This window comes from Schistocerca piceifrons, chromosome X (assembly GCF_021461385.2).
Source record: "Schistocerca piceifrons isolate TAMUIC-IGC-003096 chromosome X, iqSchPice1.1, whole genome shotgun sequence".
Lineage (NCBI taxonomy): Eukaryota > Metazoa > Arthropoda > Insecta > Orthoptera > Acrididae > Schistocerca > Schistocerca piceifrons.
In genome coordinates, this window is record NC_060149.1 from 253,609,497 (window position 1) to 253,623,620 (window position 14,124).

Genomic DNA, 14,124 nt, shown 5'->3' on the forward strand with positions numbered 1-14,124 from the left:
GTTGATACTGACCTCTTCAAAACTGACATGGAGCTAAACCTTCACTTTTGGTTAGACAACATATACAGAACAGTGCAGCATAATCTCAGTGCAACACTGCTCTAAGTGTTACTGCCAAATAATATATTTGAGTGTAACGTAAATTTTACGTAGTATTGGAAGTCGTAAAAATTTGGAGCATATGGCTGAATATCTCCAAGGGCACTAACAGGTTTTAGATTCCACATTTCTTATGTACATAATTTTATCATCTCTACTTGTCACCAAGCCATTATGAGTGACTTCACACAAACATTTTTTAGCTTCCATATTTCACAAGCTTTCCTATTTTGCACAGGCGTATTACTGATAAAGGAGACATAAAGAGAAATTCACAATAAAACGTCAGTCTACAAGAAGTGCATGTTAGGCCTTCATGGTGGTCAGTTCAATGAACATTCACAATGTGTGTTTATGGAAAACATCATTTGAACTTTTAACTGCCTAAGAGATTTAATTTTAAACCAAGGCAGAATTATAAAAGCAGTTCATTTTTTCTTTAAAAATTATTTTAAAAATATGTGACTAAGTATTACAGGAAACAAAGCCCAAATTTGCAATAACAAAGTCAGTCTGAGATGACACTCTAAGTAAGTGGACAACCACGATCCTATATAGAGGAACTGTGACTCTGTATTTCAGCAGCTTGCTGTTTGGTAACTATATGCGGAAGTTTTAGTATCTCGACATCATCACAGATGATGAACTCTATACACAAGTGAGTGTAAGATTTTGTTTCTAAAGCTATACTTGAGTTGGGATCAGAAGATCCTTATCAGCTGCAGTGGGTGGAGCGAGGCAGCTTTGCATGCCTATCTCATCCAATCAAGCAACACGGGTTTTTCAATGTCTCTATGGCACTGTCTCAGTCTTGTCGTAGCTATATAGACTACTATTGTTTCTGCATGCAGCCATTAACACTATGCAGCTGAAAGCTGGCAAGAGCACTGCTAGCTGCCAGGGGGTCATCTTACACCGACTCCGTTGTAGTGTGCACAATGCTATGTTGATCTAACTTCCAGGTATCAAAAGTGTAAAGTTCTGCCTGGTAACATTAGTTGCAATGTCACAAGGTTCTACACTGTACAATATGTGCTGTCTAAGGTTTAAACTGTGGAGGGGTGAGTGATTAGCGTTTCAAGGTGAAGTACTACGTAATTGTCTACGAGTGACATAAATACTACAGAAACACGAACAACTCACTTTTAAAATATCACTAACAGCATACAACTTTTCTGGATTTTCTACATGCCTAGGCAGTCATCTTTTTACAAAGCTGTTATGTTACTGTCAAATACTGAAGATTAGACTGGCAGACTGAATAACTAATCTAAAGTGACACCACATAGCAACAGTTTTATTTTACAATTTGATAGGTCGAAAGGACAAATCTTGAGCTGTCAAGAAGAGTTAATTTGGTTATAGACAGAAGTAGGGGTAGGGATGAACACTGTAGAGGAAGGCCAATGCTTGAAGACAGCAAGCAGTTTCAGATGTATGTAGGTTGCAGTAGCTACACAGAGATGAGGATACTTGTACAGGATAAACTAGCACTGAGAGCTGCATCAAATCAATCACAGGATTGAAGGAAACAACATCGGTATGTGTAAGACTACACACCTAAAAGTTTGGTATTCATTTCAAGGTAAGTTCTACAACTTTTGTTCATTATCATTACTTTCACCTCTTTCAAAGCTTTTAAATATTAAGTTGCGTGTCATACTGTATATGCTCTTGTAACTGACTCAGACAAATCAGTTCAGAGGTTGGTGGAAGGCAAGGGCACACTTGCAATAGAACTATGGCTGGTGAAATGTTTCAACCAACCTCCAGATTATTGACAATTTTACTTTTATGTTTGAGGCGAAGTTCTACTCCTCCAAGTTGTTTCTGATCATAAGTTGACAATTTGTCTCTGAATTCAACATCATTAGAATGCTGATCTTATATACGAACGTAACAGTTATGAAGTTATGCTGAATCATGCTTATGGAATTCACTTTTTCAAGAATTTTAATGCATGTTTATCAGTTTTGAATTACTATTGGAAATATAAACAGGAAATGAATCAGTTAGCATTTCATAAGCTGAAGAACAGTTCTTGATCACTTTACTTCGATTATATGAGAATGTCTACTACAAGGTGGAGCTATTCACTGAATAAATTTTAGCAGTCCTAAGAAAGATATCTTTTTCAGTTCAAATTCAAAAATTGTGTATTCTTGAAGATATTTGCCTCCCTCTTAGTAATCACATCTTTTGCACATTTATGTAACTAGCAACTGAGCGTTTACTGTATCTTATTCCTTACATTATGTTCAATACAAGAAATAGCATAACAGGGCTACATAACCCGAAATCTTTGTTGTAATGGCAGATTGATTTCCCCCTCCCAACCTGCAGCTACTTAATACTGGAACTTCATACATCCCCAGATTCACAACTGCCAGTAGTAATAGATGCTGCACCTTTTACTTTTATATGTACAGCCTTGAAGCTTTCAGTGAGATGAATGTTTTATAAAATGATTTACTACATTCTTTGCAGTAGAGGGGCCTAGGTTTTGTATGTTACTTGTTGCCAATAATCTATCAACCAGCAGCATAACCTCTGCGTCAATGTCTTCTAATAAGCTTCTACACTGTCAAATGCAGTTGAGGTTGCTGTCATAAATCACGATGTTAGTTCTTATTCTTGGCTACCTCTCTGATAATTTCCTGTCCCAGTTTTCTGCACACCAATAAAGTGTACAGTATATTAACGGGATTTATGCTATATTCAGTTCAATGGCACAAATCAAGACATTTACTCAAAGTGCAAAAATGAATTCTCTAGAATAATAAGATCCATGTGATTTAGAAATGACAGATTTTTTAAATCTAGAACAAAACTTAACAAGGTTCAATTTTCCAGTTAAAACTGTGGAAGGAAGTGCTTAGTAAATACAATAGGTAATTAAATTGTATAAAAATACTAAAATTGTTAAACCTGACTTGATCTATACTCTTGAAAGTTCTATTACACACTGGGATCTATAAAGAATGACTTATGAATGAATGAATGAATGAAATGGATGTCATTTGGGTCATTCCATGCCAAATCATCCAGCCAAAACTAGATATAAAACCCAAGGTTTTTGCAAATGTTCCAAAATTTATATGTGAAATGTATGCATAAAGATATGAAAATATCCACAGTTTTATCCAATTCAATCAAGTAGTTTCTGAGTTATCATTGTTTAAAATTGTAGGCCAATTGTATTCCCGAAGGTGATTAAGACGCAACTGAAGTGTGCATGCTTTTACAGAATTTGAAGCAAAATCGTTCGTTTTGAAGCTAGAACCCTGATATTTTCACTGTTCTGTTCTAAATTAAACACTTAAACTCACAGAGCTACAAAATTCTGATTTATAATGTTCAATCATATTGAAAAACTGTACTGAAACTCAAAATATTATTAATTTCAAAATTGTGATGTACGCATAGAAAATTATGAATAGCTAAAATCTCTCTCCAAATCACCCAATACAACCATTTATTTTTGAAAACAGCATAAAATTACCTTTCAAATGGTTCAAAAAAAATTGGTGGGGTTCTAAGTTGTAAAAATTTTATCTTATATTGAACTCAAAACAAGTTTTATCTATTCAAAACATATAGAACGGCTGTTTTAAGATTCAAAATGGTTATAGTAGAGGTTATGTAGAAGTAAAAAGTTTTAAACTATAATTTGGAAGACCAGCTACTTAAAACCGTAATTTATTAGTACATTTTTGTTGCGTATTTTTAAACTGGGACAAAGATTTTACTGTACTTGTAATTTTATTTATCTCTCTTGTTTTATTTAGCTGAAGTTAAAGTCAAGAAACATACAACATTTTTGGAGTCATGAGAAGTGCGTTGAAGTTCAGATAAGGCAGTATTACAATGCAAGTATGGACATGAAAAATTCACCAGTCAGCAGTCTCCCTGCTGTCTTCCGTCAAGACATGAAATTCAAGTCGGGACATGAAACCCTGCCTCCCCCCACAGCCTGTCTGTACTGCAAGTGCATTTGGCTCTGTTCAAGTTAATTGCCTAGTATTTTGTGCTTAGTGACACATTAAATAATTGTTATATAAACACAGTTACGATTTTATTTTTAAAATTATTGTTTTGTTTGTATGTGTTTCTTACCATGGAGATAAGAGCAAGTTCAAGTAAAGATGAAACTAATTTTAAGTGTTCAGTAGGTTCATTATTAAATTTTTCATGTGAAAATACTTCATTGAAAAAAAGCAAAGACATTTATTTAATCTTGGGAAAGTTGTCTAAAGAAGAAGTAGAAATTTTAGTTTGGTGTACTAATAAGTAGTACAGTGAAACAGATGATATTTGTTCCCATCATTTGTGTTATTTTTTAAAGTATTTTGAAAAGAACCAAAAATCCTGTTGTGATACATTTAAGAAACATTCTGCACCTTTAACAAAGAGGAAAGATTTGAGGATAATTACTCTGGAAAAAGCAAAATATGGTAAGGAAAGTAAGAACATTATTTCTGTGTCAGGAAAGCTGTTGTACAGTACATGTAGAAAACTGCTGAATGAGGCAACAGCTACTTTAGATCACGAAGATATTGCTCTACTTGAAAGTGATGAAGCAAATGAGAGTGAATTAACCAATGCAAAAAGAGTAGTAGAAAGAGAAAAGTTGGTTGAAACTGTTTTAGGGTTTGATGTGACATAACTTAAACTTCAGTCATTATCTACCCAATCAAAGAAAAAATATGCTAAAAACAAGATTAAAAAGGCAAAAGACAAGGGTAAAAAACGTTGTCATTTGTTTTGAAAGTACAAGAATCTAATGATTCAAGTGAATCTGACAGGACAACTCAAGGTAATGAATTGAAAACAAAATCTGAGGATCTTGATCATTTAGTGGATGCTATAAAGGAAAAACTCAAGACAAACTTAACCAAATGGGAAAAAATACAGATATTAACAATCATTCCAAAGCCTTGGTCTAGCAGAAAAGAAGCAGAAAAATATAATGTATCAGAATATTTAGTGCGAAAAGCCAGAATGCTTGCAAATGAGAAAGGTATTTTGGCTTTGACAGAACCCAAACATGGGAGAACCCTTTACTGAGAAACAACAGACACTTTCCAACTGTTTTATGAAGATGATGAATTTTCTTACATGTTGCCAGGTGCTAAAGACAAAGTTAGTAAAAGAAATACTTACAAGCAGAAAAGAATTCATTTATGCAACTTAGAGGAACTATTTACTGCATTTAATGAAAAACATCTAAATATTAAAATTGGATTTTCCAAATTTTGCTCCTTAAGCACTTGCTGGTTCACCTGGAACTGACAATGTGTGTGTTTGCTAGTACCACCAAAATGTTGAGCTTCTAGCAAATGCTCTGGATCAGCATGATAAAGAATCAACACACACTATGATGGACAAATTGTGATAGACAAAACAGGGACTGTATGTTAAGATGTTGCGATGTGTGCCCAAAAACAAGTGAATCACTGCAGCTACATCTGAGAGAAATGCTTTCAGACTATGATGAAGATGATGATAACATTAAATTTTCACAGTGGGTTTCAAGTGATGGCAGAATGACTTTACAAACAATGCTACTACCTTGCAAGGAGTTTACTGATTTTGCTACAAAAAATGAGTCTGATACCTCACATTCTTACACCACAAAAACTCAAAACTCTTACATGAAACAGAGAAAAGAAAATTTGGCATTTAATGAGGTTCTAGTTCTTATGGATTTTGCAGAAACCTATAGTTTCATTCTGCAAAATGAAGTGCAATCCTACCATTGGAGCCACTTGAGCTTCTCAGTTCATCCAGTAGTGATTTTTTCTAAAAATGAAGATTCCACCATAAAAGAAACAACATTGTTTGATTTCAGATGGTCTAAAGCATGATGTACCATTTGTTTATTCAGTACAAGGAAAAAAAACCATAGATTTCATAAAACAAAACTTCCCTGGCATTGACCAAATTGAGTATTTTACATGTGGTTGCAGTGCTCGGTACAAAAACTTCAAAAGCATGATAAAGTTGTGTTTTCATTTTAAAGATTTAAAATTAAATGCAAGCCGGTCATTTCATGCTATGAGTCATGGTAAAACAACGCGCGATGGGATCGGGGGCACAGTCAAGAGAACTGATTAAAAAAAAAACTTGCAGAGCAGAAGTAAGCAGATAATAAAAACTGAACAAATGTACAATTTTTGCAAAAGTTTATTCTCAAAAATATCTTTTTTCTTTTTAAAGGAAGAAGAAATTGAAACTAAAAGAAGAATGCTTGAAACTAGATTTCAAACGGGTCAAACAATACTGGGTACAAGAACTTTCCATTATTTTAAGCCAGCTTCTTGGGAAGAAATTACAGCCAAACAAAGTGAGTTCAGGCTTGGAAACTTTGTTGAAACAAAATATTTTTGTGGCTATCCCAACTATTAAACCTAACCTACATTCCTTCGTTGCATGCGTTTATGAGCAAAACTGGTGGATAGGAATGGTTCTGGGTTTCAATGAAAAAGACGGGGACTATGACGTTCTTTTTATGCACCTTCACAGACCAGCAGAAGCTTTCTTTTGGCCTCAAAAAGAAGACAGATGTCCTGTTCCACCAGCCCATCTATTATGTGTAATAGCTCCTCCAGAGTTAGCATCTCAGTTTGGCAGATCTTATAAGATTGATGCTAATTCCCAAAAGATAATCATCAATGCTTTATTGCAAAAAAACTTAATGGACATTAAAATGTAATTATTGCACATACTGCTTTGTATAAACATCAACTGAATAACTGATAAACTTTAAAGTCATCACAAACTCTTTGTACAAAGGATTTGTTTGAAAACAAATAATCGCCAACTCATGTATTCAAATGTAAATAAACCTATTTTGTAAAATATTTAGCGTATGTATCTTTTATTTTAAAGTAATCGATACGTAAGACTTGAGTTCATCTGGTATTTTCACAGTTGTATTAACTTCAAATACTTAATTATTGTATCAAAAATGTATTTTACAAAGTAAATTGCAAAATTTGATTTCAATTTGTTATAAAATTGTTACAACTCAGAACCCCACCAAATTTTTTTGTGCCGTTTGGAAGGTAATTTTATGCTGCTTTCAAAAATATATTGTTGCATTGGGTTATTTGGACAGAGATTTTAGCTAGTCATAATTTTCTAAACCTACATTACAATTTTCAAATTAACAATATTTTGAGTTTTAATACAGTTTTTCAATATGATTGAACATTATACATTGGAATTGTGTAGATCTATCAGTCACTAATGATTTTGCTTCAAATTCTGTAAAAGCATGCATGCTTTAGTTACGGCTTAATCGCCCTCAGAAATGCAATTAGCCTAAAACTTTAAACGGTGATAACTCAGAAACTACTAGTTAGAATTAGATGAAACTTGGAATAATTTCTTGCCTCTATGCATACAATTCAATTATAAATGTTCATAAACATCTGTGACAGGTGCGTGTAGAGCCCTGGATGACTTAGTATGGAATGACCCACTTGCATCTTTCCAATTTCAGCACTGAAGTGCCAGAATGAACAGCAAAATCAACTTCATTACACAGGTATCACTCATCTAGTATACCTTCTATGATTTCTTTTTTTTTAAATTAAGACAAAATTAAAGGAAACTACACATCTCTGCCTTACCTAACACACAACACATAATCCCCTTGGATTGTTTTGCTGTCTCTCACAAGGAAAACACCACCTTCTCTTTCACCCATCAGGAGATCAGTAGCATCCTTCCTAGTCATGGAACCAAAGTACCAACTGAAACATTAACAGCCTGTTACTGTGTTTGCATATAGAAAACATCAACCAACTCTGATATGCAGTATAATTTCCCAAATGTGTTTCACCTAAGCTTACAATACATGAAACATGACGTGGAAAGCACAGTGATATAGCATAGCAAGTTTTGCATTTGTACATGTTGTAAATAAAATACTGACATTTAAATACTTTGAAAATGTCAAACATATTCAAAATCACACATGATATTGACTATTAAATGAAAGTAACACTATACACAACATGAACACATTGGTGTTAATCAGATATTTTTCTACATAATGTTTCATTACAGAAAACGACACTATGTGTCTGTTAGAAATTATTTTTTCCTTTCTCTGTACTTTTCTACCAGTCCTGTTTATTAGCCAGTTGTAAGATTTTACATTACTACACTTAACATTATTTAACACACTGGCTTGAAAACTCATCTCCATCACTTAGGGGAGCAATATTAACTGTGTGAACAATTACTGTATCCTTTCATGTAACAATTAGATATGCATGAGGCCAAAATTCAGTGTTATGAATTTAATAAATAAATGGTAACAAATTCAAAAGTGCAATTATGTTCCAACAGGAGTGTAAAAAAACAAAATAAATTTTTCAATTACTTTCAAAAACACTGTCATGTCCTCTGCAGCAATTAGGCAGAATACTGGCATACCTCTCAATCTTAAAAAATGCTTCAGCAAAGTAGGCCTACTGAAATGTTTTGTCTGGGAAGACAAGTAACAGAGGCTGTATCAAAGGTAACAGCGGATGCACAACTGACTAGGAAAAATTATTCGAAGAAATTGTTACTAATTGTAGCTTTAGATATGTATGACGCTTTTTATCCACAACTAATAGAGCTATACCAACAATTGATATAGAACATGAATAAGTAAGTAAATAGTGTACCAGAATGCTCCAAATTTTTGGATGTACATACTGATGAAAACTTGAACTGAAAAAAAGCTTATTACTCTATTACTTAGCTTCTCAGACAATTAAGCCCAGTTACTATTGCTCTTTTCGTTATAACTGTTAGTCTTGGAAACACACAACTCAATCTTCTGACATATTTTGCATGTTTCCACTCAATAGTATATTATGGAATTATTTTCTGAGGTAACTTATAACTTAGAAAGAAAGTACTGATAGCATAAAACTGAGGAATAAGAACAATATGTGGTATTCGCCCACGGTCATCATGACATTTTACGGTGTCTTCACAATACATATATTCACTAATGAATTCATCATAAATAATCCATCACAATTTGAGAACAACAGTAATAAATGGAAATGTCGTGTGGCTAGGGTCTCCCGTCGGGTAGACATCCTTATTACCCATTATTAAAGCTGTTAGTGGCTCAAAAAGAAGATCAATAGTCAGCAACAAAATATGTGATCATTTGCCCATTAACATAAGATCTAACCTACAATCATTTCTCCTGGACAATTTCTTTTATTTCATGAATGAATTTCTATTTAAAAACTGGTTGCCTGTGAAAAAATAGCTTCTAAGTGTAGTTGCACAAGTAGGACTAAAGAAATTATTCATTCATTAATGTTAACACTAATTATGTACAAATATCCTGTAAACTGATTCGTTCCACATCACATCAATTAAAAAAAAAATACTTCAAATGATCCATTCCACATGTTCCTAATTAACTTTACACTTTCCTTTCCCAATAAAATATCCAGTGAGGTGAAGCTGTGTTACAGCACTGGACTCAGATTTGGGAGGAGAAAGTTTTTAACCTCTGTCTGGCCATCCGGACTTGTATTACCCACGGTTTCCTCAAGCTGCTGTGGCTAATGGTGGGATTGATCCACTGAAAAGGACATGAAAAACTCCCTCCTAAACCCTTACCTAATCTGATGCAAACTTGTGTTTGGTATATCCCCTGCTGTGTGTACTGAATAGCAAATTACAAATAAATAAAAATAAAATAAGACAAAACTAAATCAGATCATCAACAAGTAATTGCAACTAGTAGAGAACACTACTGAGGACATTTAAAAACTATCATTATTTTTCTTTTACACTTCACTCTTCACTTCTATTGTTAGACATGGTCATTAACAATACAGGCTCAGAACAACCAATGGCACATTTCTGCTAGTATGGGGATTAGTGTTTACCACATTTGCATTAGGCTTGATTGCACACCAAGTTATGCAGTAAGTGGTTTGAGAAAATTGAGGAATAGCTGGGCAGTATTTTTTGGGGCACCATTGTGTTTAAGTCTATAACATTAAAAAAAATTATTTCTTCAGCATGGTCTTGACTGTCAGCTGTAGCATATATATTTGTAAATAAACACATGGGTCTCTAACTGTCATCAAGTGTGTTGTTAATAACAAAATGATCTCAGCAGACTTATGTTCTTTACTTTTCAATGGCCAGTGTTTTCATTGAAAATTTGGTGTGTTTCAGAGCTTCTTTCAAAGTGTGCAATATAAGGGCTGTGATGCATCACAATCCTGCAACTATAAGTTTAAAACCCATGAAAAACGCACTGCCAATATTTTGTACTGTGAAAATAATTGGGTTAGGTGAAATGTGTATTGTGTATAGGCCTTAAAGCTGTAAACAAATAAACGATTTTAATGTTTATTTTCTGGCGTGCTTCCATCAAATTCTAAAAGAGCCGTATATTACTTACAGACGACCAGCTATTCACGAGATGATGTTCATATTTACATTAAGTTACATATGAAATGAAAGTGGAGAGGAATCATAACAGTTTGAGAAATTAAAATATCGGTAAGTACTGCCATAGTATTTCCGAATTACGAAATTTGTTGGAACGCCCTTACAACATGTACGAATCCGTCGTCTTGCATAAAACACAAGTATATTACATGAGTACAGTAGGTCCCTATTGTGAAATGCCATGCATCTATAACTGCATTAAAGGAATAATATACAAGTTGCATTTCGAAATACTTAAAGGTGTGTGATTTTAAATAACGTACCTTGATCTATCGTATGGGTCGAATGTTGCAGCCATTCTTCAGTTTCTGCGCTCTGGCTGTGTATCATCAAAATAATATAAACATCCTTTTTGATAAATTCATCACTTTTCAACAGCAGTTCCTGTAGACCATTAATTGGCATTAAAGCTGCCTGTAGAGCAACAACGAATATCAGCCATAACCAAAACAAACTGTTAAGCAGACAGACTGTAACCGGAAAACATCATTTAACAACGTCTGCAGCCCATACAATTACTCAGATGACACTTCGTATGTAATCTGAATGACCTATTTCATTTACTTCACCGTCCTAGCGTGACTCGATGAAGGTCCGAACGAGAACACTAAAGTAATGTTTACAAACGAATGAATTCGTCTCTGAGTGAACTGTTAGGAAAATAATGACACATTACGATAAAACTCTCCACTCCCACGATTTCTGCACAATTTTCCAGTCAGCACACAAGCCACAGACTTTCAATATGGCAGCGATGACACTTTTCGCCTATCTTGTCCGAGGTTGACAAATATTATCTTGTCCTCCTCCTAAAAGTTCCAGATCTTCGAATATGTAAACAACTCTCAAAGTTCTGAGACATCGTAAAGGCTAAGCACATTCTCTACATAAGAGGGATGAGTGTAATTAGATCTTCAGCCAGAGGCACGCTTAGAAATTTATCCGACGAGCGAGGGCAAAACTCAAAAATTTTCATTATTAATATTATGGTTTGACCAGTTTCGAGACTTGTCATACCACTAATTACATACTGTTATAGCTCGCTAACTGAAAGGTTTACTGGAATTAAGGAAATCACTTCTAGAAGTGTAATGAATAAAAAGTCTATACTCAAGATTCCAGGAGGAGGTAGGCACAAATGCACAGTTGCTGACGCGAATGTGCTAAACATTTACAATTTCTATTTCTATTTTTTATTTATCCTGTGGATCAGATATTATACAAAAAGTACATAAGATATAGGAAAACTCATTTTTCATTAAGAAATATGAAGTTTCAGAACACTGTTCTCTCTAAAAAAAACAGAGAATGGAAACAGAAAATTGCGCATTGGTGAATGTAGCAACACACCGAGTATAGAAACACACGAATATGAGCAACTAAGAAACATGCAGATAATGGATTGCCGCTCGAAAATTTATATAAACTTGACTGTTGTTGTTGTGGTCTTCAGTCCAGAGACTGGTTTGATGCAGCTCCCCATGCTACTCTATCCTGTGCAAGCTACTTCATCTACCAGAACCTACTGCACCCTACATCCTTCTGAATCTGCTTAGTGTATTCATCTCTTGGTCTCCCTCTACGATTTTTACCCTCCACGCTGCCCTCCAATACCAAATTGGTGATCCCTCGATGTCTCAGAACATGTCCTACCAACCGATCCCTTCTTCTAGTCAAGTTGTACCACAAGCTCCTCTTCTCCCCAATTCTATTCAATACCTCCTCATTAGTTATGTGATTTACCAATCTAATCTTCAGCATTCTTCTGTAGCACCACATTTCGAAAGCTTCTATTCTCTTCTTGTCTAAACTATTTGTCATCCACGTTTCACTTCCATACATGGCTACACTCCATACAAATACTTTCAGAAAAGTCTTCCTGATACTTAAATCTATATTCGATGTTAACAAATTTTTCTTATTCAGAAACGCTTTCCTTGCCATTGCCAGTCTACATTTTATATCCTCTCTACTTCGACCATCGTCAGTTGTTTTGCTTCCCAAATAGCAAAACTCCTTTACTACTTTAAGTGTCTCCTAATCTAATTCCCTCAGCATCACCCGACTTAATTCGACTACATTCCATTATCCTCGTTTTGCTTTCGTTGATGGTCATCTTATATCCTCCTTTCAAGACACTGTCCATTCTGTTCAGCTGCTTTTCCAACTCCTTTCCTGTCTCTGACAGAATTACAATGTCATCGACGAACCTCAAAGTTTTTATTTCTTCACCATGGATTTTAATACCAACTACTAACTTTTCTGATGTTTCCTTTATTGCTTGCTCAACCTACAGATTGAATAACATCGGGGAGAGGCTACAACCCTGTCTCACTCCCTTCCCAACCACTGCATCCCTTTCATACCCCTCGACTCTTATAACTGCCATCTGCTTTCTGTACAAATTGTAAACAGCCTTTCGCTCCCTGTAGTTTACCCCTGCCACCTTCAGAATTTGAAAGAGAGTATTCCAATCAACATTGTCAAAAGCTTTCTCTAAGTCTACAAATGCTAGAAACGTAGGTTTGCCTTTCCTTAATCTTTCTTCTATGATAAGTCGTAGGGTCAGTATTGCCTCACGTGTTCCAACATTTCTACGGAATCCAAACTGATCTTCCCCAAGGTCGGCTTCTATCAGTTTTTCAATTCATCTATAAAGAATTCGCGTTAGTATTTTGTAGCTGTGACTTATTAAACTGATAGTTCGGTAATTTTCACATCTGTCAACACCTGCTTTCTTTGGGATTGGAATTATTATATTCTTTTTGAAGTCTGAGGGTATTTCACCTGTCTCATACATCTTGCTCACCAGATGCTAGAGTTTTGTCAGGACTGGCTCTCCCAAGGCCATCAGTAGTTCTAATGGAATGTTGTCTACTCCCGGGGCCTTATTTAGACTCAGGTCTTTCAGTGCTCTGTCAAACTCTTCATGCAGTATCATATCTCCCATTTCATCTTCATCTACATCCTCTTCCATTTCCATAATATTGTCCTCAAGTACATCACCCTTGTATAGACCCTCTATACACTCCTTCCACTTTTCTGCTTTCCCTTCTTTGCTTAGAACTGGGTTTCCGTCTGAGCTCTTGATATTCATGCAAGTGGTTCTCCTTTCTCCAAAGATATCTTTAATTTTCCTGTAGGCAGTATTTATCTTACCCCTCGTGAGATAAGCCTCTACATCCTTACATTTGTCCTCTAGCCATCCCTACTTAGTCATTTTGCACTTCCTGTCGACCTAATTTTTGAGACATTTGTATTCCTTTTTGCCTGCTTCATTTACTGCATTTTTATATTTTCTCCTTTCATCAATTAAATTCAATATTTCTTCTGTTACCCGAGGTTTTCTACTAGCCCTCGTCTTTTTACCTACTGGATCCACTGCTGCCTTCACTGTTTCATTCCTCAAAGCTACCCATTCTTCTTCTACTGTATTTCTTTCCCCCATTCCTGTCAATTGTTCACTTATGCTCTCCCTGAAACTCTGTACAACCTCTGGTTTAGTCAGTTTATCCAGGTCTCATCTCCTTAAAT

The 14,124-nt window shown here is 35.0% G+C and overlaps 1 protein-coding gene across 1 annotated transcript in view; it reads right to left on the reverse strand.

Moving 5' to 3' along the window:
* LOC124723162 (adapter molecule Crk) overlaps window positions 1–11,348 on the reverse strand; it is a 28,796-nt gene extending 17,448 nt beyond the window's left edge. The window contains 2 exon segments of the mRNA XM_047248362.1: window positions 7,737–7,859; window positions 10,854–11,348. Coding sequence (XP_047104318.1) covers window positions 7,737–7,859; window positions 10,854–10,888 — 158 coding nt within the window. The 5' untranslated portion in view covers window positions 10,889–11,348.
* Between the last annotated feature and the right edge of the window lie 2,776 nt (window positions 11,349–14,124).